This window comes from Manis javanica, chromosome 4 (assembly GCF_040802235.1).
Source record: "Manis javanica isolate MJ-LG chromosome 4, MJ_LKY, whole genome shotgun sequence".
Classification (NCBI taxonomy): domain Eukaryota; kingdom Metazoa; phylum Chordata; class Mammalia; order Pholidota; family Manidae; genus Manis; species Manis javanica.
This window is the reverse complement of record NC_133159.1, coordinates 122088089-122112830: the sequence shown is the minus strand read 5'-3', so window position 1 is coordinate 122112830 and position 24742 is coordinate 122088089. Positions and strand designations below refer to the sequence as shown.

At 40.0% G+C, this 24742-nt stretch overlaps 1 protein-coding gene across 2 annotated transcripts in view; it reads left to right on the top strand.

Annotated features, from left to right (window-relative positions):
• LOC108387708 (dynein axonemal heavy chain 9) overlaps window positions 1-24742 on the top strand; it is an 890975-nt gene that overhangs the window by 209303 nt on the left and 656930 nt on the right. For both annotated transcript variants that reach the window (XM_073234761.1, XM_073234762.1), the window contains exons 46-49: window positions 1699-1822; window positions 13133-13275; window positions 13639-13800; window positions 14000-14233. In XM_073234761.1, the coding sequence (XP_073090862.1) occupies window positions 1699-1822; window positions 13133-13275; window positions 13639-13800; window positions 14000-14233 (663 nt within the window). The remainder of the gene's footprint in view (window positions 1-1698; window positions 1823-13132; window positions 13276-13638; window positions 13801-13999; window positions 14234-24742) is intronic.

The window sequence follows — 24742 nt, the reverse complement described above, 5'->3', positions numbered from 1 at the left end:
CAGCCGCTGAGACCCTCTGTGACATTTCCTGGTTCCAGACATCTGGCAGGAAGGGGCCACAGTGCACACTCTAGAAAGCAGAGAAAGGCATTATATAGGACCTTCAGAAGGCGCTTTGTCTAACCCTGCCCTTTAGTCCAGGGCCACAATAGAGGAACCGTAGGGAGCCATGTAATTTCCATCAGGATACTGCTCCTGCTGTCCCCAGGACAATGTCAGCCACACAGCCAGACTTACCACTTACATAATCTCTTCACATCATATAAGGTCATTCACTTATATGATGATACAGAGTAACACAGATGAGCAGGGATGATTTCTGACCCTTTGGAAAACTATTAACCTCTCTGCACAAAGCAGGAGCTCCAGAAGCTATACAGGAGCCACAGTGGTTGTTTGAATTAATGATCATCACTATTGAACTTTATTTAACTCCTCCTTCATAATTTCTCAGCCAGTGGTACTCGCTGCTATGAAACTGCAGGTCATCCTGTCCATGATTGGCTAAATGTAAGGTCGTACATCAAGTTCACATGAGGTCAATCTTCAGTGCTTCCAAAAAAGAGACTGTAGTGCATATTTGAAATATGCTGTTACAGAATGATCTAAGCAGGGATTCTGAACCTTGATTATATACTTGAATCCCCTTTGAATAATGCTGATGCCTGTATCCCACCCCACCCCAAAAATTCTGACTTAGCTAGTCCAGAAGGTGGCCTGGCATCAGGACTTTTCAAAGTATCCCTCAGTTAATTCCAATGAGAGTTGAGAAATATTATCTTAGGTAATTCTGTTAAATGAGGTTGAGAACTACTAATCTAAAAGGAATTTTACTAACTTTAAAGGGGAATTATTTGGATGCAAAGGAAGCTCAGCTGTAAGGAAATGTATGAGGCTACTAGAGAATGAACTTTGAGAGGTGTGAGAGAGAGAAGAGCAAGACTGAGGCTGATGGCTGAGCTTTGTGAAAGGGAAACAGCAAAGGAACCAAGACTGGCTACGCTGGAGAATTCAGGGGTTGGCATCCTAGCTCAAAACTTCATGCACCTGTAATTTTGAATAAATCTGATTTCCTACCAGATAATATGTGTGTGTGTGCATGTGTGCGCACGTGCATGCACCACGCACGTGTTCCCCAGTATATTTTTTCCAACACACGTCTTTTGCTGGAGCTAATCATGAGAACTCAAGATTCTGCTAGTGTAACACGTTTCTCCCCGAGGCCAGTATCCCTAAGTACATGACTCTTCTGTGAAGACCAACAACAATCACCTGCCTTTTGGGCAGGTCATTCAGTTATATGATGATACAGAGTAACACGGATGAGCAGGGACTATTTCTGATCCTTTGGAAAACTATCAACCTCTCTGCACAAAGCAGGAGCTCCAGAAGCTATACAGGAGCCACAGTGGTTGTATGAATTAAAGATCATCACTATTGAACTTGACTCACCCACCTCTATCGGGATCAGTGAGCTTTATATCCAAGAGTTGCCTGCTTTTTCCTTTTCTCCTGGGAATAAGACATATTTCCCTGTCTGTCAGGACAAGATAGAACTCCTCCCTTCCTCCATTGCCATTTTTCTTTATTTCCCTTTAGAGTAGATAAGAAAATGGTCCCATTCCTAAAGAGTGGGTTGGGCATCTCTTTCAATCGGACCCTCTTCTTGCAGATCTCTGATATCGATTGTTTCTGCAGGTGGACCTGGCCAGCTTGTGCCTGAAAGCCGGGGTAAAGAATATCAGCACAGTGTTCCTCATGACTGATGCCCAAGTGGCTGATGAGAAGTTCCTTGTGCTCATCAATGATCTCTTGGCATCTGGTAAGTGACTTCTTTGCTCTTGAGTGTCTAATAAATTTCCCCTGGAGTCAGAGTCATTCCAAGATGGAGACTTGGTCAAAGGTTGGAAGGGCAAGGTCATGGCAATGAGAAAACCGATACAGTGGGCTGTGCACTGAGGTCCTTCTAGTGCTGGTGCTCTGTCTGCTGTCCTGGCTTTCTCATTCTCATTTCATTTCAAAGCAGACAGACAATCTTGGGGCTCTCTCACTGGGACTGGACTGTTGGAAGAAGAGCAGGTCAAGAGGGTGCTAATCTGCTTAGGCCAGAGAGAAGGTGCTGTCCCCTCCCCATATGGAAGACAGAGAGAAACTGGTAAGTGCACAGTATTTTAGGTAGCTCAGGCATTGGCAGAAATATGCACACACATTCGTAGAATGTACACATACAAAGTCTACACAGCAGGAAAAGATTAGGCTGCTGATTTAATTAACCCAGGATTCAGAAGTTTGTGGAAGCAAAGTGAAAGCAGAACAGATTTGGAATATGTCTAAAATGATTTCCTTGGTTTCCAAAGAACTTGACAGGGGCTTCCAACTGCTCTGTGACACTATCAGTGCAAGATAGGACTTAAAGGGGGAAATTGAATTATTGATACTTTACTGTCCTTATTTGTTTAGGAACTCAGGACTTATGTCAGCCATTCTAGAAAAAAATCATGTGTATTTACATATATATATGTATGTATGTATGTATGTGAAAAGATGTAAATATGTATATAAATATCCAAGAATATAAGACAATTTAGTATATAAATTATACATTTACAGAAATGTGGGGTGGATTGTGTGTGTGTGTGTGTATATTTATATTTATATTTAAATTATTGAAGGTAGAATATGCTTTCCTGGCTCTAAAATAAAATTTAGCATCTGTTAAACTACCTCTTCATCTGGATTAAGAAAACAAAGTCAGTGAACAGATGTTCCTGAACAAAATGTCTGCCTCTAGCTTTCCAGAATTTCAGAAAGCCCATTTATCCAAAGTTCATCCCTGGCTCTTTTACTGAATACTCTTTAGTACATAAATTACAAAAACCATGATCACGATATATTTCTCCATAGTCTATCCCATGTCAAATGTAGTATGTTTCAGGATGACTACTACCATTTAATCCCTAGGAACTTCCCTGCTTCAGAATCACTGCCTGCTTCAAATTCTGTGCCCTAGTATCCCAGGTCACTTCACTGTCACTTATGAAGAGCTCCTGGTCCCTGGTCCAGAGTGTGCACTAGCAGGCTCTGTGAGCAACCTTTGGATTGTTTCTGATGAGGACCAGAATCCCAGATTTCTTACTGTGCTGGCTCAAGTATTACACTGATCCCACATTTTCATTTCTTTCCCAACTTGTTCTGTTTAAGTGAGCTTTATATCCAAGAGTTGCCTGCTTTTTCCTTTTCTCCTCCAATACATTGTTTTTCCTTTCCATTATAGTGTCTTTTTAACATCCCACCACTTTCTACATCAGTCTTTCACCTACAACACTGCATCAACTTTTATTATTTCATCAAGCGATAAGAGAGGGGTCCAACTGCCCTCCCACCCTGAAGCTGTGCCCTAAAGTCTAATTTCTAAAATAATCAAAAAAGGTGAAATTGTGCTTCCAAAGACTTATAGCTTTGGAGAGTCTAGGCATGTTGCCAGCCTCACCCTGTATCTCAATTCACTCCAATTCAGCCAGGTCACATTCTCCTAAAATAACATCTGAGACACAGAAGATGTTATACTTTTACCAATTGAAATTTTATTCCTCAATTAAGTATTCTTAATTTTTCATTTAGAAGATAACATTTTCAAGTTCAAATGAGTTTCTGAAGCCCTGCCCAGTGAAAAAGTAATGCATCAGTTTGCTCCAAAATCATGAAGCTTCAAGTGCATATTTCCGTTTTAAAGCTTCTCTATAAAAACAAGATTTATATACACATGTTAAAGTGGATATACAATTAAAATTAATACTATTCTTTTTAAATCTTCCTTTCTTTTTTTCCTAAACCACTCTCACAGGGAGAACGAGAGCATATTTTAGTTCTAGTTTTCCCTGGCAAATAAATAATTTCTGGCTAGAAATCGACTGATTGACTGTCAGTCTAAGGAAGGTTGCAGAGATCCATCAGAACCTCCCCCATTTCCTTAGATTTTCAGTTTTATGGGGTTGTATAATCACTCCACTCTTAGATAACATGATAGAGACTATGAAATTACATGTTGGGCTCCCTTACCATTAACTCACCCCTCTTTAGTTATCTACGAGTCCTGTTCGATTGCAGATAGTGGCACAGTAAGTAAATTCCACTGATTCAGTTCTCCCCCCAAAACATCTTTCTCAGTAACTTGATTATCTCATGCCATAGGCTATCTGGTTTCTTCCCACATTTCTTTAGTTCATTGTTTCATCACTTGATTTCCTGACACCAATTCCAAAATCAAACCATGATAATGATTCAGCTCATAAATCCCACTTCTGACACCAGCCAGACATCTCAGAACCCATCATTATGCCAGTTGCATCTCAGGTGGGTTACAGAGTAAGGAATAAATCCTATGCACAAAGTTAAAAAATTAAATATGGTTCCTGGTCGGATTTGCAAAAGATACATAATTGTATCAGAAGGAAGTAGCCACATAGATTAGGAATAAATTAAGCATATCTTTGAGTCACATCCCTTGGCTGCCAGAGTCCTTAAAGGGTATCAACTGCTGGTTGAAATTACACTTGAATGGTTAAACCTTGTTGAATCTGGAAAGTTCAATTTTTACTATGTCCTTATTGCCCTGTTATGATAATTCCTAAAGAATGTGCACTGGCCCTCAAACACAGATATTCTTAGAAAATGTGTTCTCTCTTAGTTTTTCAATCAAGCTCAGAATCAGCAAGATCTTATCCTAATATATATAGAGAAAACAAAATCATTCTCCAGCTTTCTGGCACAGCACATCTGCTTCCAGCTTTCCAGCATTCCAGAGAGCCCATTTAACTGCAGCCCCAGTCAAGAAGGCCCATTTCTGCTCCAGATGTAGTGTCTCTCCTTTCCTAACTCTGCCTGATTTCATACTTCATTTTATTTTAGGATCCTATATTGGGTTTTCCTTTTGCTTTTTGAAAAGCTTAATTATTCCATCCAAAACTAAAATTTCTCTTCCCTGACTCAGACTAGATCCCCTTCCATTTATTCATGTATTCAAGCCATTTATTAAACCCCCATCTTCCAGTCAGTAGGTGCTATGCTCAAAGCTGTGTATCATATAGCTTATATGCGGTCCATTGGAATAGTTCATAACCAATGGCTCCCCTCTCTTGTAACATTAGATGTCTCTCCATCTCTAAACCAGACTGTCCTTTTTATATTTGGGCCAAATATCCTCTTGGCATATGTAACATGAGAAGTTCACCATATCTTCCAGATGCTTTAGGATTAGATCCCAGATTGCTGTATTAGTGGTCTGCACACATCTTCATGATAATGTAGCCTAGAAGTACTTATAACAGACTTGGCATGAGATTGCTCATCTCCCATGAAAACCTGGAGTTCCTGATGGACTATCTATGCTTTATATAAGCTGAAATCTGGCCCAGTTTCCCTGAAAAGGAAAAAGAGAAAGTGTGGGGCAAAAGAGAAGCTGTCAAGCATGTACCAGATTACCTGAGCATATTTTGTGGTCTCTGTGGATCCATTCACCAGATGCATCTTCAAACCACAAAGAGCACAAATTTAAACCCGCACCTGGTGGCTCTCCAGATCCAAGAAGAAATGCCAAAAGGGTAATGCAAAAAGATGCTTGAATAATCACCATTTTCTTTTCTTCCTGTGGTACTCAATTCCCACATGAGATTTTTTGAGACTGTGCCTTTGTGCATTCTCCTACATTGCTAACCTCTCCCTTACCACCTATATCCAAGCTATAATCACCTGCCACCAGTTTTACCTCCTATGCTGAATCCATATATTCTCTATCATGACCATCACGGCTACACTGATCTTTTCCATCTTTTGTTTCAACAAATGCAGACACTACTTTAACTCACCTCCCTACCTAATAGGCAATACCTCTTCCAATCAGTCCCCCTCTCTGGTTCAAAAAAGTCTATCTATACTATAATTACTCCATTAGCTCCTAACTGAACGCAGGGGAATATCCAAGCCCCTTTTGTACAGAAAAATAAATTGTCTTTGACCTCTGTATGATCTTGTAATTCCTAACTGCTTGAGATAATTCTCTATGCTGTTTCCTGACATCCTTACTTACTCACACTGTTCTTTTTGAACTGCATGCCCTTCTCCCTTGTCTGGATTAACTTCCACCCATGTTGTAAGATGTATCTGGGGTGCCACCTCTCTAGGAAATCTTCCCCGATCCCCTGTCACCCCTGGGCATGAGGAACATCCCTCCATATTTCCACAGCACTCCACTGCTGCACACACCACCATTGTATTGAAACAGCACCATACATTTATGGGAGGCAAAGATCCTGTTGTCTGCTGTTGGTTAATTATTTGTTATTAAACAATCCAGAGATACAAAATAAAAAGGATTAAGTACATACCATCCAGTTTAGAAAATAAAACCATACTGATAGAACTATAACCCTCTATAGATACTTATTTTCATCATTTATATTGTCAGCAATTAATGTATTTCTTGGCTTATAATCAGTATTCAGGAGGTATTCATTGAACTAAACTGGGTTCATATCATGAGAATGATGTGCCATCTTATATATTACATATTACCATTGGACATGTGGTGAGGTTGCCAGGCATGTAGACAAAGGAGCAGGGAAAAGGGTACAGAAATTCTCAATCATAATATAAGTTGCTCACAGGGGTGGTAGTACAGCATGGAGAATATAGCCAATGATTCTGTAACATCTTCCTATGTTGACAGGTAGTAACTGCTCTAGTGGAGGTGACGATTTAATCATGTGGGTAACTGTTGAACCACTGTAAATCGTTGTATACTTAAAACAAACGGAAGATTGGATATCGACGATACTTAATTTTTAAAAAAGAAAAGAGAGCAGTAGGACTGTGATAGCCACCACACTCCCTTGCTTTTTCTCCCTTGAGACCTGAGAAATATTTTGGAAAACAGTGGGTCTACATGAGGCCAAAGCCCTGAAGCCAGTGTGAAGCTAACTGGCTCGCGGTCCTTTTTTTGCCACGCTCCAATGAACTGAAGCATCTTAAGCCATCAAGATCTCCTCTCCCAACAGCAGTTATTACCTCTGAGACCCCCAGACTTACACAGAGTAGATGATGCTTACTGTGACTTGTGAAATATTTAGACATGTTAATGATCGCACGGCACCTGCAAGCACTTGGAGGCAGAAACAATGTCTCCCAACTTTAGGTCTCTGGAGGGTGCTTTTCAAATATTTGTTTTCACTTCTCTTCTTCACATCAGAAAATCCCCTCTGGCAATTCAGTCTCCTGTTTTCAGCATGACTACCTACATCACGTGTAAGTGACAGGAACACTGTCAGGAGAAACTGGAGGGACAAACCTGAAATGCAGACTTTGCTCCCAATTCAGAGGTGCTCAATGCCATCTGGCAGTCTTCTTAAGAGTTTTTGTAGTCTTCTGACAAACACCATTATCCTAAGAGCCTGGAAAAAGGCTCTAAATGGCCTGGGTGCTTTCAACATCCTGGCGGTAAGGGTATCACATAAACCAAGGTCAGCAAACTTTTTCTATAAAGGGTCAGAAAGCAAATATTGGCAACTTTCAGACCATGCAGTCTGTGTCACAACTGCTCAACTCTGTCATTGCATTGGGAAAATAGCCATAGACAATCCCTAAATGGATGAGTGTGGCTGTGAGCAATAAAACTTTATTTATGGTCAATAAAATTTGAACCTCCTATAATTTTCACATATCATTAAATATTATTATTTTAATTTTTGTCAACCATTAGAATTCTAAAAACTATTTATTCTTAGCTTGCAGGCCATGCAAATAGAGGTGGCAAGCCAGATTTAGCCTGTAGACTATAGTTTGCTGCTCAGTACCCAGCAGGTTATACATAAAAACACCAAAAGGATACAAATCCTACATATTTCAAATAATAGGTAAAGAACACAGAGTCTATTATTACAAATGTTCTGAGACTGAAGGGAATCCAAGTCCTTACTGGAGGGCTCAAGCGTGTTAACAGACAAGAAATACAGACTATCAGAGAGGTAAAGGAGAGAGGGATATAGGCCATGGCCAGCCCCTGATGCTGGAGGAATATGGCTCACGCCAACGCCATTTGAATGTTTCCCTTTTAAAAACTGAACTCAACTCACAACGCATGCTAAATACCATTTCATTTCCCTAACAGTTTTCTCTGACTCCTATTTTTATCAAATAAGACTGAAATGGATTATTCCATTAGTAAGACCTTGATTTTGACAAATTATAGCCAAGGGTATTTTATATGCATGCTATGAAATATCTTAACAAATGGAAATTAAATCAAGTTTGTCTAATTAAGGGAAGAAAATAAGCGATCGTTTTCATGAGAATTCATTTGTTCATTTGACCTTGTAAATGATTAAGCCTAATCAGTATAAAAGTCTTACTAAACTCCCAGCTACTAGATTAGTGCTGTCAGACTACGAAGACCAGAAACTTGTTGGAAATTGGTGTAAGTTTCCTCCAGGTATAGCAGTTCAAGGAAGTGCTGTAGCCTCCCTGATGGAGTCATAATTCCCATCAGTCTGATTAGTCCCAAACCATCTGGCAAGCCTCCCATCTTTGAGGATGTCACCCAAATCCCTAAGGAAGTGTCATGAGTAGGGTGGCCTCGGTGGCTTCTTCCATCTCTGACATTTCCACAGAGTTAACGTTTCTGTGTTGATTATGGAAGAGGGAAGAGGCATGTGGGTGTGGAGAACTTTAAAGGGGAGCATGTATATGACTTCAGCTCCTGATGGCCTCCATACCTACCAAATGCTTTGTCCTGGAAATGAGAAAGAGCTTTTCTGATGCCCACAGACTACCCTGGAATGAGCCACATTCACCTTTACATCCTGCCTAGTGTTGTCAACATTTCACCAGTGCTTCCCTTCATTCTTACCTCCCTCAACCTCATCTCTCACATTGAGAAAACAGGTCATTTAGTTTGAGCCTTGCGAATACCTGTATACCTCACAGTCCATCTCTATTTCCTTGTGATCATCTCTTTTCCTCCAATATTACCATGCTTCCTTTCCAAGGCCAGTCCTTCCATCTGCACCAGGAGCCCACCTCTTGGTTCCTGATTCACAGTTCTGCCCTGTCTGCTCTCTTCTTTCATTGCTGCCTCTCCCTTATGGTTTTTACATTCTCAACATTCACAATTTACTTTCTCCCCTTTATGTTTTCCGTATTTCTTTATAACATATCTTGGACATTCAGAAAGCAGCAAAACAAACTCCCATGCAATCACATACAATGTTGCAAAATAGAATCTTCTGTGTGCATGTTCAAGAGTTTCTTTACAGTAGGTGCCCCAAAGGTGCCACAAAGGACTGACTTGTCTGATATGTGCATTTCAACTTTACTAAAAAATGCCAAATTGCTCACCAGAGTATATTTGCTGTATAAATGAACTCTCTGGCCAATACTGCATGAATACCTGTTTGCACCTAACTTCTTCAACACTGGATTTATGTGACATACTGATTTTTGCCAGCTAGCATGAAATGAAATCTCATTGTTTTCCTTTCCCTTTTTTTCTTGTGACATCAAGCATCTTTTCAAGTTTTATTGGCTATTCCTCTTCTGTGAGTTGCCTTTTTCTAAATTTGCCCTTTTGCTCTCATGTTCTTTGTCTTTCTCTTATAGATTTATAAGAGTTCTTTATATATTCTGGATACTAACCCTTTGTTCATTATATGGGTTGTAAATATCTTTTTGAGTCTGTATATGACTTTTTGTCATGCTGATTTAGTTTAAATGTAAAATATCTCTTTTTTATGCTTTCTGCTATTTGTGCTGTTTCACAAATTTTGTCTTCTCCAACATCATAAAAATTATCTCCTTATTTTTAAATCATTATTGTATCACTTTTCTTATATATGTTTTTCATCCACCTGGTATTTATTTTTGTATAATGTTCTGATTTTATTTTTTAATGGTGATACTTTATTGTCTTAACATCACTTATTGGTTAGTCCATCCCTGTTTGCACACTGATTTTTAGTATCAATTTCATATTTGTACCTAGGTCTGTTCCTAGGAGTTGCTTTCATTGTTCCATTCATCCCGGTACCAATTTCACTCTGTTTCAATCATCATAGCTCATAAAGAAACCTGACTTCTGGTAGGGCAAATCCCTCCTTTTGATTCTTCTTCAGAAAGTCATGCCCATTCTTTGCCCTTTGCTCTTCCATATAAATTTTAGAATATGCTTGTCAGGATTGAAAATAAACCCATTTTATTTTTTATTGGAATTATATTTTTATGATACTGGTAATACTAAGTCATCCACCCATGAGCACAATCTTTCTTTCCATTTATTTAGGGTTTTATTTATGCCCTTCAATAGTATGTATTAGTTTTTGTATCAAGATCTGGCCCCTCTCTCCATGTATAACCACCTGCCTTATAAGGTATTCACAATGGTTTTTGCTGGTATTCTAAATAGATTTTTAAGTAACCTTTTCTTCCTTGAGTACAGCCATGCCATTTTATTTCCGATCCTGATTTTGCATCCAGCAAGCTTGTTGTTGGACATGCTTATGAGTTCTGATTGCTTGTTTATATTCTTTTAGTTTTTCTATGTAGAAAATTAGATTTTGAGCAAAAAAGTTTTATTATTTCCTTAAGTATCCTTATACATTTTCCTTTTCTTGATCTTTTTGCCTAGTCTAGGACCTCCCATGTAACGTTGAATAGAAAACATGCTAGCAATCATACTTGTCTTTTTCTAGATTTGAAAGAGAATATTTTAGTATTTCACAATTAGGTATGATGTTTGCTCTGGATCTGCAGTAGATATCTATTTTCAAGTGTTAACCTAAAAAATAAAAGTATGTAAGTTATTTTATTAGAAGAAATGGGTTTATTTGGGAATAGCAGAGAATTGCAATTTGGGACAAGGCTCACCCAGCAAAACCATAGGCTAGTTCAGAGAACAAAGGAGAGGAATGCTCTTTCATAGAGAAAAGCAGGGAGTTGAGAGGGGCTGTTACAAAGAAAAAGTCTATGGAACTGGGAGTCGTTAGTGTAGTGGCTTCTCATTGGCTGAGTTGTAATGGTCTGGCATTGGCTGGGCTATTGGCTGTTACAGGATAGGAGGACATCGTCCTTACTCCTGCTGGGGTAGAAAGCATATCTAAATCAGAATAGCCCTGCAGGTCTACCTCTTCTGTATCTGCAACTGACAAGAAGTGGTTGGTGTGAGAGCTCCCCCTTCAGGCCTCCAAGCTCCATGACAGTGAGGTTTCCCCTAATTAATTTTCACAAGGTTAAGAGTAATTTCATTTATTCCAAGTTTACTAATACTTTTTAGAAATTTTGTACGTCTTTTTTAACAGTCATATTGTTTAACCTCTTTAATCTTATTAATATAATGAATTATTTTCGTAGATTTTTGTAATATTTAACCATAATTGCATTTCCAGGATAAACCCTACTTGGTCATCCTATTTTTATATATTTAGTTAAGATTTAAAAACTTTTTTTCTTCTCATGCTGCATTATTAATACAAGATTTTATCTAACTTTCTGAATTTTGCCAATCTTATAAAAAATAATAATTAGGCATAGTTTTAAAGTTCTTTTATAGGGTTGAGTGTTCATATACTGGCCAATCTGATTTGCACAAACAAAACAATAAGTAAACATAGCTTCACTGTGCATATCTGCTGTTACAAGTAAGGTAAAACATTTGTTCACATGTTTAAGGGGCATTTGTATTTCCTGTACTGTGAACTCCACTTTCATTTCCTTCACCACATCTCACTTTTGAAGTATCGATCTTCTTTATTTGTAGGGTTTCTTTACATTTTAAGGAGATCAGCCATCTAACTGCAATGTGAGTTATACATATATTTTCTTTTTTCAACGTTTTTTGAATGAGAACATCTAAGTTCTACTCTCTCCACAAAGTTAGTATAGTGTTATCAACTATAGTCACCATGTTATACATTAGATCCTTAGACTTTATTCATCTTATAACTGAAAAGTTTGTATCCTCTCACCAACCTCTCCCTATTTCCCACTCCACCCCTCCAGGCCCTGGCAAACACTTTCCACTCTCTGTTTCTATGAGTTTGACTTTTTTTTTTAGATTCCACATATAACTGATGCCATGCAGTATTTGTCTTTCCCTGTGTGGCTTACTTCACTTAGCATAATGCCTTCCTGGTTTATTCCTGTTACTGAAGATGACAGGATTTCCTTCTTTTAAATAATGTTCACGTATTTTTCATATATGGATGTGTGTATGTATATTTTTACACATATGTGTATATATATAATTTTCTTGATCCATTCATCTGCTGATGAACACTTACATTGTTTCCATACCTTGGTTATCATGAATACTGATGCTTCAGGAAGCATGGGAATACAGAAATCTCTGAGCTGTGGTTTTATTTCCTTTGGATATATACCCAGAAGTGGGATTGCTGAATCACTTAGTGGTTCTATTTTAATTTCTTGAGGAGCTTCCATACTGGTTTCCATAGTGGGTGTACCCTTTGCATTCCCACTGAAAGTGTAAAAGGGTCCCCCTTTCTTCATATACTCTTGTCTGTTTGATGACAGCCATTCTGACTGGTGTGAGATGCTACCTCATTGTGGTTTGACTTGCATTTCTCTGATGATTAGAGATGCTGAGCACCGTTTCCTGTACCTGTTGTCCATTTGCATGTCTTCTTTGGAAAACATGCATTTTCTTCATTGGTTCTTTTGGTTTTGTTATTGCTATTGTTATACTTTGTCTATGTCATTTTTTACATAAAATTTATATTTTTCATACAATTTATCTATTTATATGTATCAAATGTATCTGTCATTTAAAGCATACCAATTTTGATTTATAGTTAGAAAGGCTTTCCTCACTCAGAGTTTATGAAAGTATTCCCCTCATTTTTTCTATCATTTATATGGTTTTACTATTTTATCGTTAAATTTTTCCATTCTTTTATGTATCATTCCCCAGCCCTGGGTTTGGAGTCCATATGGTGTCCATTCAGTTTAACCAGCAAGAGTGGCCTAAAAATCAAAGGCCGTGTCTTCCAAGGTTGGATAACCTCTCTTGTCCAATTGTACCATGTGGGGAGATGCCAAAGCTGCCCACCTGTGTTCCATTTCTTCCCAGGAGAGATCCCAGATCTCTACTCTGATGATGAAGTCGAGAACATCATAAACCATGTGGGGAATGAAGTCAAGAGCCAAGGTCTGATTGACAGCAGAGAGAACTGCTGGCAGTTCTTTATTGGTCGGGTCCGACGACAGCTGAAGGTACAGAGGGTTTACTGTCCAGGGTAGGCAGGGCCAGTGATGGGTTGTGGAAGCCTCTGCTGCCATTTTGGACACAGCTGTCCTCACTGACTGTGCTGGGGGTGGGCAGCAAGGGTGCAGTGGCTGAGCACCTAGGCAGGGGTGCCCTTCTGATCTGCTTCCTGTGCAGTGGCCTCCCTCTTGCCTCACATAGTCTCAGCATTGTTAATTTCTTGGCTAACAAGACTGACTAGCATTTATAGATGTTTTTTCTCTGTCGAGTTTGCTTCCCAATTTCCTGGGAAATAAAAAGCCTGATGCCAGTCTGTCTACGAGTGCTTCTCAAAAAGCTTCTCAGTTCTCCCCACCCTTCTGACTTCTCAGGTGACTCTCTGTTTCTCCCCTGTGGGGAACAAGCTGAGGGTCCGCAGCAGGAAGTTCCCAGCCATTGTGAACTGCACAGCCATCGACTGGTTCCATGAATGGCCTCAGCAGGCACTGGAGTCTGTCAGCCTCCGCTTCTTGCAGAACACAGAGAGCATTGAGGTGAGAGGGAAAAGGAGGCATTCCTCAAGATCCTCTCCACCTCAGGGCAGAAGGAATTCTGTGTTCAGAATTTCAGGGGTCAAGCTCAGGCTCAGACAGAGTTTCTGGAGCTCAGTTTTTCCACACTATCAAGCATGGTAGGCCGTCAGCTCCAGTCTTCACAGCCAGACCATCCCTTTATTTCCTGCTTTGATTTCAGCCTAATGTCAAGCAGTCAATCAGCAAGTTCATGGCTTTTGTCCACACAAGTGTCAACCAAACGTCCCAGTCTTACCTGAGCAATGAGCAACGCTACAACTACACTACTCCCAAATCATTTCTGGGGTTCATCAAACTCTACCAGAGCTTGCTGCACAGCAATGGGAAAGAGCTCAAGTCCAAGATTGAGCGGCTGGAGAATGGGCTGCTGAAGCTCCACAGCACGTCTGCCCAGGTGAGCCTTAGCGGTCAATCTCTGCTGCCTGCAGAGGGCCGAGGGGGAGTGGGGGCTTCCCCTTTCCAGACAACTGGAGGGATCACAACCGAGGTCCCAACATCATTCATGGTCTTCCAGAGAAACAGGACCAAAAGCTACAGCTGAGGTCCCCCAGCAGCTGGGCATGCCCTCGACTGTGGTCTGCTCTGCTGTCTTTCACTGACGTGAGAATCCCGATCCCCTGAAGCACCTTTCTCCCTCTTCACCATTTCCTCCCATTCTGCTACTTCCTTTTCCTCTCCACCAACTTCCCTTCCATCTTCAAAACCAAAAAAGATGACTGGTTGGGAGAAATGGTTGCAGGGTGATAGCAATTTTTTGTTGTTGTTTCTTGTGTCTTACTATATGGTCTATCAAAGAGCCACTGGAACCTAATTTCTTAAACAAATCCTGTCTGATCTTATGCACCTCCTCATCTGTTCCTAAGTGGCTGTCTATCAAAAGTAGGCCGCTGTCATCCTGACCTTGTTATATTTTTCTACTAACTCTTCCAAAGGGATGAGTTTATTTCAGTCATTTTTATTCTTCCCTTGAGAACTGGGGACAATTCTAGCATCCTCTCTGCCCCTGCTCATGCCCATCAAATATCACTGGTCCCTTGAAGGCCCCATTCTGCACAGTGAAGCTAAGATTTTGATCAATTTAATTCTTGGATGTCACATGGTCTTGCCAATGTCTAAGCCTTTCACTTACTGTCATTTTCTCAGAATGTTGCTTTTGGAATAACTCTGTACTGAACTTCCTTATTCTGACTTCTCCTTTCTACCCACTTCAGTTTCTTGGTTCATAGATGTACTATTTCCAAATGAGTTCATTCATTTTGTGGGATGCAGTGAGTTCTTGCAGTCTATACACAAGAGATTTTTTCTGCTTGGGTAAGTCTTCTATTATCTGGGTTTGTTCATCTGGTCTGGCCTCTGCTCCCAGAGCAATGATCTTCTAGATGGGTTCCCTGTGCCCCATATCTATTATGTTCTCACTCATTGTTTTCATCCCTTTGCCCTTGTTCTCTACATTCCAGGAGAGCTTTCCAAGTTTATCCTCAGTAATACTAATTTAATAGTGTGTAATATTGCTACTGCTTCTCCTGCTTTCAGTGACAACTTTAATGATGCTATTACATTTTTACCATTCTAACAGCCCTTCCTCATCTTGCCCCTTTTCCCTTTCCAACACATCCTATTGCTTTTTTATTTCAGCCTGTGTTTCTGCAATGGTATCACAGGAACCATTCTACAGTTGATGCCAAGCAGCTTTCTTTGTGTTTTTTGTAGATCTGGTTAATGAGTCGTTTCCAGAGCTATGCTATTCTTCCTCTTCTATACTGCTATTCCTTTCCTTGTTCTGTATTTATATAAATACCTCTTGTTTTCTTTATTTCCTTGCAGGCACAGTGAGATCTGTTCAAACTCGATGTTTGTCAACAAATGGCATGTAACAATGATCTAAGACACTACTCTCTTTCCTTTTGTGTCATATCTAAAACCCCTTCTTAGAACAGCTCAGGACAGGTTGAGGTACATAGGTCCCAGTCCAGGTAGTAGCAGTTTGCCTATTATACATCTTTGTTATGGAAAGGAAGCATCTTCTCTTCCATTTACTTTTTCTTTCCATCTCTGAACTTCTAGAGAGCAGCACAAGGTAGAATCCAGAATGCAGTCCTACCAGATTTTTTCCCATACCTCCCACCTCTTCCTCTTTCTGTCTTCCCCAACATACAGGGCCCTCAGAACATTCTTCACCCCCACCAGCTCCTGTCTGCCTCCTACTCACTCATCTTTTGCAAATTGCTGATCAGTCTGTGTAGAGCACACTCACTAGGAAGCAAGTAATGGGAAAGGTACTCCTACACTTCACAGAGCAGCGTGCACAGTTCTCCTACACTTCACAGAGCAGCGTGCACAGTTCTCCTTTATGCAGCCCTTTGGCCTTAGGGCAGACAGTGAAGAAAGCATAATGTCTGTTCTTGTGTTTTTAGGGATCTCTAGTAAGGAGAAGCTTAGTTATTACGTGCTCCCTAACAGAAAAGCCTGGTTGTTAGGTGATCTCTGATGGAGAAACCTGTTTGTCAGGTAACCTCTGACAGAGAGGACAGGTTGTTAAGACAGCTCTGACATACAAGCTTTATTATTAGGTTATGCCTGACAGAGAAGACTGGTTGGAAGGTGACCTCATAAAGAGAACACTGGTCGTTAAGTGATCTCTAAGATGGAGAAGCCTGTTTATTACGTGACCTCTTACAGAAAAGCCTGGTTGTTATGAGACTCATAAAGAGAAGTCTGGTTGTTGGGTGATCTAACAAGGAGAAGCCTGTTTGTTAGGCGAGCTCTTACAGAGAAGCCTGGTTATTAGATGACATAGGACAGAGAAGCTTGGTTGTTATGCAATCTCTGACAGTGAAGAGTGGTTGGTAGGGGACCTCATAAAGAGAACCCTGGTTGGTGATGTCCAATCAGGAGGAGCTGGGTTGTTAGATATTCTCTGACAGAGAAGCCTAGGTGTCAGGTGATCTCTAAAAAGGAGAAACCTGGTTGTGATGTGATCTGTAATGAGGATAAGCCTGGTAGGTGAGCTCTGACAGAGAAGACTGATTGTTAGGTGACAATGGACAGAGAAGCCTGGATATCAGGTTATTTCTGACAGAGAAGCATGGTTGTTCTGTCAGCTCTTATAGAGAAGACTGACTATTAGGTGATTTGTAATCAGTGGAAAGCTTGTTCTTAGATGACCACCGACAGAGAAGTCTTGTTAGGTGATGTCTGACAGAGAAACCTGTTTGTTACAGAGCTCTTACAGAGAAACCTGGTTGTTATGTGACCTTATAAAGAGAAGATTCCTTGTTGGGTGATGTAATAAGGAGAAGCCTGTTTGTTAGGCGAGCTCTTACAGAAGCCTGGTTATCAGGTTTTCTCTGACAGAGAAGCATGGTTGTTAGGTCACCTCTTAAAGGGAAGACTGATTGTTAGGTGATCTCTAATAAGTGGAAGTCTTTTTGTTAGATGACCTCTGTCAGAGAAATCTTGTTGTTAAGTGACATCTGACAGAGAAACCTCTTTGTTAGATGACCACTGACAGAAAACCTTGGTTGTTAGGTGATCTCTGACAGAGAAGCATGGTTTTTTGTTTGTTTGTTTGTTTTTTGAGAGGGTATCTCTCATATTTATTGATCAAATGGTTGTTAACAACAATAAAATTCTGTATAGGGGAGTCAATGCTCAATGCACAATCATTAATCCACCCCCAGCCTAATTATCGTCAGTCTCCAATCTTCTGAAGCATAACGAACAAGTTCTTACATAGTGAATAAGTTCTTATATGGTGAACAGTACAAGGGCATTCATCACAAAAACTTTCGGTTTTGATCACTCATTATGAACTATAAACAATCAGGTCAAATATGAATATTCGCTTGATTTTTATACTTGATTTATATGTGAATCCCACAATTCTCCCTTTATTATTATTATTTTTTTTAAATAAAATGCTGAAGTGGTAGGTAGATGCAAGATAAAGGTAGAAAACATAGTTTAGTGTTGTAAGAGAGCAAATGTAGATGATGATGTGTGTGCCTGTAGACTATGTGTTAATCCAAGCTAGACAAGGGCAATAATACATCCACGGATGCAGATTTCTCTCAAAACAGGGGGGGTGAGGTTCTAAGTCTCACCTCTGTTGATCCCCAGTTTCTCACCTGATGTCCCCCCTGCGACTGTGCCTGTCTTAGGTTGTTCCTCCCTTGAGGAATCTTACCCGTCTCTGGCTAACCAGTCATCTTCCGGGGCCATACAGGGAAATGTAAAGTTGGTAAGTGAGAGAGAAGCCATATTGTTTGAAAAGGTTAGCTTTTTACTTCTTTGCCCTGTGGCTTCTATGCCCAGCATTTGTCTTCAGGTATCTTTACCACTTGGAGGAGTTATAATACTCGGTGAATTCAATATGAGGCACGAATTCTATTTAAGGGTTGTAATTAGGAAGGAAGAAGAAAAGCTACAGAAGTAGCAAGCAGAAGAAAACATGGGAAGATTGATTATTTCTTTGACATATCTTCTTGTAGAGTAACTTAAGCATGTCTAGGTTTTAAACTACTAATTAAATTGCGCACACACATTAACATAATAGGAATACAGTTACCTAACCAAAGCAGATCTATAATTACCAGCCATCTCCAGTGAAGCCAAGAAAACCAGTTAGGTACCCTAGGCATTTGTGAAAATTTGTCTATGATGTAATGGATATTGTCCAACTGTACTTGAACAGTCTGAGAGAAATCAGACAGATCTAGACAACCCATTCCTGGGAACTGTTCACATCCCATATGTTCTTTTAACAGTAGATAGTCTACTAACCAAAGAAGTGAATGACCTATACTCTGAAAACTACAAGTCACTCTTAAGAGAAATTAAAGGGGACACTAACAAATGGAAACTCATCCCATGCTCCTGGCTAGGAAGAATCAATATCGTGAAAATGGCCATCCTGCCCAAAGCAATATACAGATTTGATGCAATCCATATCAAATTACCAGCAACATTCTTCAATGAACTGGAACATTCATTGGTTAGAATGAAGCCAAGTGGAGAAAGAGAAATACCAAATGATTTCACTGAGCATAATACCCTCCAGGTCCATCCATGTTGCTGCAAATGGTAGGATTTGCCCTCTTCTTATGGCTGAGTAGTATTCCATTGTGTATATGTACCACATCTTCTTTATCCATTCATCTACCAATGGACATTTAGGTTGCTTCCTATTCTTGGCTGTTGTAAATAGTGCTGCAATAAACATAGGGGTGCATCTGTCTTTCTCAAACTTGGTTGCTGCATTCTTAGGGTAAATTCCTAGGACTGGAATTCCTGCGTCAAATGGTAAGTCTGTTTTGAGCATTTTGATGAACCTCCATATTGCTTTGCTTTCCACAATGGTTGAACTAATTTACATTCCCACCAGCAGTGTAGGAGGGTTCCCCTTTCTCCACAGCCTCGCCAACATTTGTTGTTGTTTGTCTTTTGGATGGCAGCCATCCTTACTGGTGTGAGGTGATACCTCATTGTAGTTTTAATTTACATTTCTCTGATAATTAGTGATGTGGAGCATCTTTTCATGTGTCTGTTGGCCATCTGTATTTCTTTTTTGGAGAACTGTCTGTTCAGTTCCTCTGCCATTTTTTAATTGGATTATTTGATTTTTGTTTGTTGAGGCATGTGAGCTCTTTATATATTTTGGATATCAAGCCTTTATTGGATCTGTCATTTACAAATATATTCTCCCATACTGTGGGGTTCCTTTTTGTTCTATTGATGGTGTCTTTTGCTGTATAGAGATTTTCAGCTTAATATAGTCCCACTTGTTCATTTTTGTTGTTGTTTTCCTTGCCCGGGGAGATATGTTCAAGAAGAGGTCACTCATGTTTATGTCTAAGAGTTTTTTGCCTATGTTTTTTTCCACGAGTTTAATGGTTTCATGACTTACATTCAGGTCTTTGATCCATTTTGAATTTACTTTTGTATATGGGGTTAGACAATGGTCCAGTTTCATTCTCCTACATGTAGCTGTCCAGTTTTGCCAGCACCATCTGTTGAAGAAACTGTCATTTTGCCATTGTATGTTCATGGCTCCTTTATCAAATATTAATTGACCATATATGTTTGGGTTAATGTCTGGAGTCTCTAGTCTGTTCCACTGGTCTGTGGCTCTGTTCTTGTGCCAGTACCAAATTATCTTGATTACTATGGCTTTATAGTAGAGCTTGAAGTTGGGGAGTGAGATCCCCCCTACTTTATTCTTCTTTCTCAGGATTGCTTTGGCTATTCGGGGTCTTTGGTGTTTCCATATGAATTTTTGAATTATTTGTTCCAGTTCATTGAAGAATGTTGCTGGTAATTTGATAGGGATTGCATCAAATCTGTATATTGCTTTGGGCAGGATGGCCATTTTGACGATATTGATTCTTCCTAGTCAGAAGCATGGGATGAGTTTCCATTTGTTAGTGTCCCATTTAATTTCTCTTAAGAGTGACTTGTAGTTTTCAGAGTATAGGTCATTCACTTCTTTGGTTAGATTTATTCCTAGGTATTTTATTCTTTTTCATGCAGTTGTGAATGGAATTGTTTTCCTGATTTCTCTTTCTATTGGTTCATTGTTAGTGTATAGGAAAGCTACAGGTTTCTGTGTGTTAATTTTGTATCCTGCAACTTTGCTGTATTCTGATATCAGTTATAGTAGTTTTGGTGTGGAGTCTTTAGGATTTTTTATGTACAATATCATGTCATCTGGAAATAGGACAGTTTATCTTCTTCTTTACCAATCTGGATTCCTTGTGTTTCTTTGTTTTGTCTGATTGCCATGGCTAGGACCTCCAGTACTATGTTAAATAGCAGTGGGGAGAATGGGCATCCCTGTCTAGTTCCCAATCTCAGAGGAAAAGGTTTCAGCTTCTTGCTGTTCAGTATAATGTTGGCTGTGTGTTTATGATATATGGCCTTTATTATGTTGAGGTACTTCCCTCTATTCCCATTTTTCTGTGAGTTTTTGTCATGAATGGATGTTGAGTTTTGTCAAATGCTTTTTCAGCATCTATGGAGATGATCATGTGGTTTTTCTCTTTCTTTTCGTTGATGTGGTGGAAGATGTTGATGGATTTTTAAATGTTGTACCATCCTTCCATCCTTGGGATGAATCCCACTGAGTCATGGTGTATGATCCTTTTGATATACTTTTGAATTCAGTTTGCTAATATTTTTTTAAGTATTTTTGCATCTACATTCATCAGGGATATTGGTCTGTAATTTTCTTTTTTGGTAGGGTCTTTGCCTGGTTTTGGTATTAGGGTGATGTTGGCTTCATAGAATGAGTTTGGGAGGATTCCCTCCTCTTCTATTTTTTGGAAAACTTTAAGGAGAATGGGTATTATGTCTTCTCTGTGTGTCTGATAAAATTCTGAGGTAAATCTGTCTGGCCCAGGTGCTTTGTTCTTGGGTAGTTTTTTGATTATTGTTTCAATTTCTTTGCTCGTAATTGGTTTGTTTAACTTTTGTGTTTCTTCCTTGGTCTGTCTTGGAAGGTTGTATTTTTCTAGAAAGTTGTCCATTTCTTCTAGGTTTTCCAGTTTGTTGGCATATAGGTTTTCATAGTAGTCTTTAATAATTCTTTGTATTTCTGTGGAGTCTGTCGTGATTTTTCCTTTCTCATTTCTGATTCTGTTGATTTGTGTTGATTCTCTTTTTCTCTTACTAAGTTTGGCTAGAGGCTTATCTATTTTGTTTATTTTCTCAAAGAACCAGCTCTTGGTTTCATTGATTTTTGCTATTGTTTTATTCTTCTCAATTTTGTTTATTTCTTCTCTGATCTTTATTATGTCCTTCTGCTGACTTTAGGCCTCATTTGTTCTTCTTTTTCCAATTTTGATAATTGTGATGTTAGACTATTCATTTGGGATTGTTCTTCCTTCTTCAAGTGTGCCTGGATGGCTATATACTTTCCTCTTAGGACTGCTTTCGCTGCATCCCACAGAAGTTGGGGCTTTGTGTTGTTGTTGTCATTTGTTTCTATATATTCCTTGATCTCTATTTTAATTTGTTCATTGATCCATTGATTATTTAGGAGCATGTTGTTAAGCCTCCATGTGTTTGTGAGCCTTTTTGTTTTCTTTGTAGAATTTATTTCTACTTTTATACCTTTGTGGTCTGAAAAATTGGTAGAATTTCAATATTTTGGATTTTGCTGAGGCTCTTTTTGTGGGCTAGTATGTTGTCTATTCTGGACAATATTCCATGTGCACTTGAGAAGAATGTATATCCTGTTGCTTTTGGATGTAGAGTTCTATAGATGTCTATTAGGTCCATCTGTTCTAGTGTGTTGTTCAGTGCCTGTGTGTCCCTACTTATTTTCTGCCCGGTGTATCTATCCTTTGCGGTGAGTGGTGTGTTCAAGTCTCCTAAAATGAATGCATTGCAGTCTATTTCCCCCATTAATTCTGTTAGAATTAGTTTCACATATGCTGGTGCTCTTGTGTTGGGTGCATATATATTTAGAATGGTTATATCCTCTTGTTGGACTGAGCCCTTTATCATTATGTAGTGTCCTTATTTATCTCTTGTTACTTTCTTTGTTTTGAAGTCTATTTTGTCTGATATTAGTACTGCAACCCCTGCTTTCTTCTTGCTGTTGTTTGCCTAAAATATGTTTTTCCATCCCTTGACTTTTAGTCTGTACATGTCTTTGGGTTAGAGGTGAGTTTCTTGTAAGCAGCATTTAGATGGGTCTTGTTTTTTTATCCATTCTATTCCTCTGTGTCTTTTGATTGGTGCATTCAGTCCATTTACATTTAGGGTGACTATTGAAAGATATGTACTTATTGTCATTGCAGGCTTTAAATTCGTGGTTACCAAAGGTTCAAGGTTAGCCTCTTTACTATCTTACCGCCTAACTTAGCTCACTTATTCAGCTGTTATATACACTGTCTGGAGATTCTTTTCTTCTCTCCCTTCTTATTCCTCCTCCTCCATTCTTCATATGTTGGGTGTTTTTTCTGTGCTCTTTCTAGGAGTGCTTCCATCTAGAGCAGTCCCTGTAAGATTCCCTGTAGAGGTGGTTTGTGGGAAGGAAATTCCCTCAGCTTTTGCTTGTCTGGCAATTGTTTAATCCTGCCATCATATTTAAATAATAGTAATCCTGGATACAGTACCCTTGGTTCAAGGCCCTTCTGTTTCATTGCATTAAATATATCATGCCATTCTCTTCTGGACTGTAGGGTTTCTGTCGAGAAGTCTGATGTTAGCCTGATGGGTTTTCCTTTATAGGTGACCTTTTTCTCTCTAGCTGCCTTTAAAACTCTTTCCTTGTCCTTGATCTTTGCCATTTTAATTATTATGTGTCTTGGTGTTGTCCTCCTTGGATCCTTTCTGTTGGGGGGTCTGTGTATTTCCGTGGTCTGTTCGATTATTTCCTCCCCCAGTTTGGGGAAGTTTTCAGCAATTATTTCTTCCAAGATACTTTCCGTCCCTTTTCCTCTCTCTTCTTCTGGTACCCCCTATAATACAGATATTGTTCCTTTTGGATTGGTCATACAGTTCTCTTAATATTGTTTCATTCCTGGAGATCCTTTTATCTCTATGTCAGCTTCTATGCGTTCCTGTTCTCTGGTTTCAATTCCATCAATGGCCTCTTGCATCTTATCCATTCTGCTTATAAATCCTTCCAGAGTTTGTTTCATTTCTGTGATCTCCTTTCTGGCATCTGTGATCTCCCTCCGGTCTTCATCCCATTTCTCTTGCCTATTTCTCTGCATCTCTGTCAGCATGTTTATGATTTTTATTTTGAATTCTTTGTCAGTAAGACTGGTTAGGTCTGTCTCCTCCTCTGGTGTCTCTGTGATCTTGGTTTGCCTGTAAATTTGTCTTTTCATGGTGATAGGAATAGTGTGCAGAGGTGGGACTAGTGATGGCTGGAAGAACTTCCCTTCTTGTTGGTTTGTGGCCTTCCTCTCCTGAGAGAATAGCGACCTGTAGTGCCTTCTGCTGGGTAGCTGCACGCAGAGAGGGCTTCTGCTTCCTACCCAGCTGCTATGGAGTTTATCTCCACTGTTGCAGTGTGCGTGGCCTGGCTCGGGCTGCTGCTCCAAAGTGGTTGAGTTGTGTTGGAGGGGGAGCAACCGGGAGGCTATTTATCTCTGTAAGGGGCCTCCATGCTCCCTGCAGCCCAGGGGATTAGAGGGCCCAGAGATCCCCGGATTCCCTACCTCTGGACTAAGTGTCCCGCCCTGCCCCTTTAAAACTTCCAAAAAGCACTCTCCAAAACAAAACAATGACCAAAAAAAAAAAAAAAAGGCCACTCATTTTTCTTTATTCTCCAGTGCCAGCCTCAGGCACCCACTCACCGGACTTGCTGCCCTGTTTCCCTAGTATTGGGGTCCCTGTCCTTTTAAGACTTCCAAAAGTACTTGCCACAACAAAACAAGAACAACAACAACAAAAAAAGAAATAAAGGTGGCCACTCCCATTTCTTTTGTTCTCCGGCGCTGGTCTCTGATACCCACTGGCTGTTCTTGCTGCCCTGTTTCCCTAGTATTGGGGTCCCTGTCCCTTTAAGACTTCCAAAAAGCACTCACCACAACAAAACAAAAACAACAACAAAAAAAAATTGCCGCTCTTGTTTCCTTTGTCTTCTGGCACCGACCTCTGGTACCTTTCTTACTGCCCTGATTCCCTAGTATCCAGGGCCCCATGGATGCCCTGTGTCTGTGCTCTGGTCTGGATGGCTGGGGCTGGGTGTTCAGCAGCCCTGGGTTCCTTCTCCCTCCCGCTCAGACCTCTCTCCTCCCACCGGGAGCTGGAGGGAGGGGCACTCGGGACCCGCCGGGCTGGGGTTTGTGTCTTACCCCATTTCTGAGGCACTGGGTTCTCACAGGTGTTGATGTGGTCTGGATGTTGTCCTGTGTCCTCTGGTCTTTATTCTAGGAAGAGTTGTCTT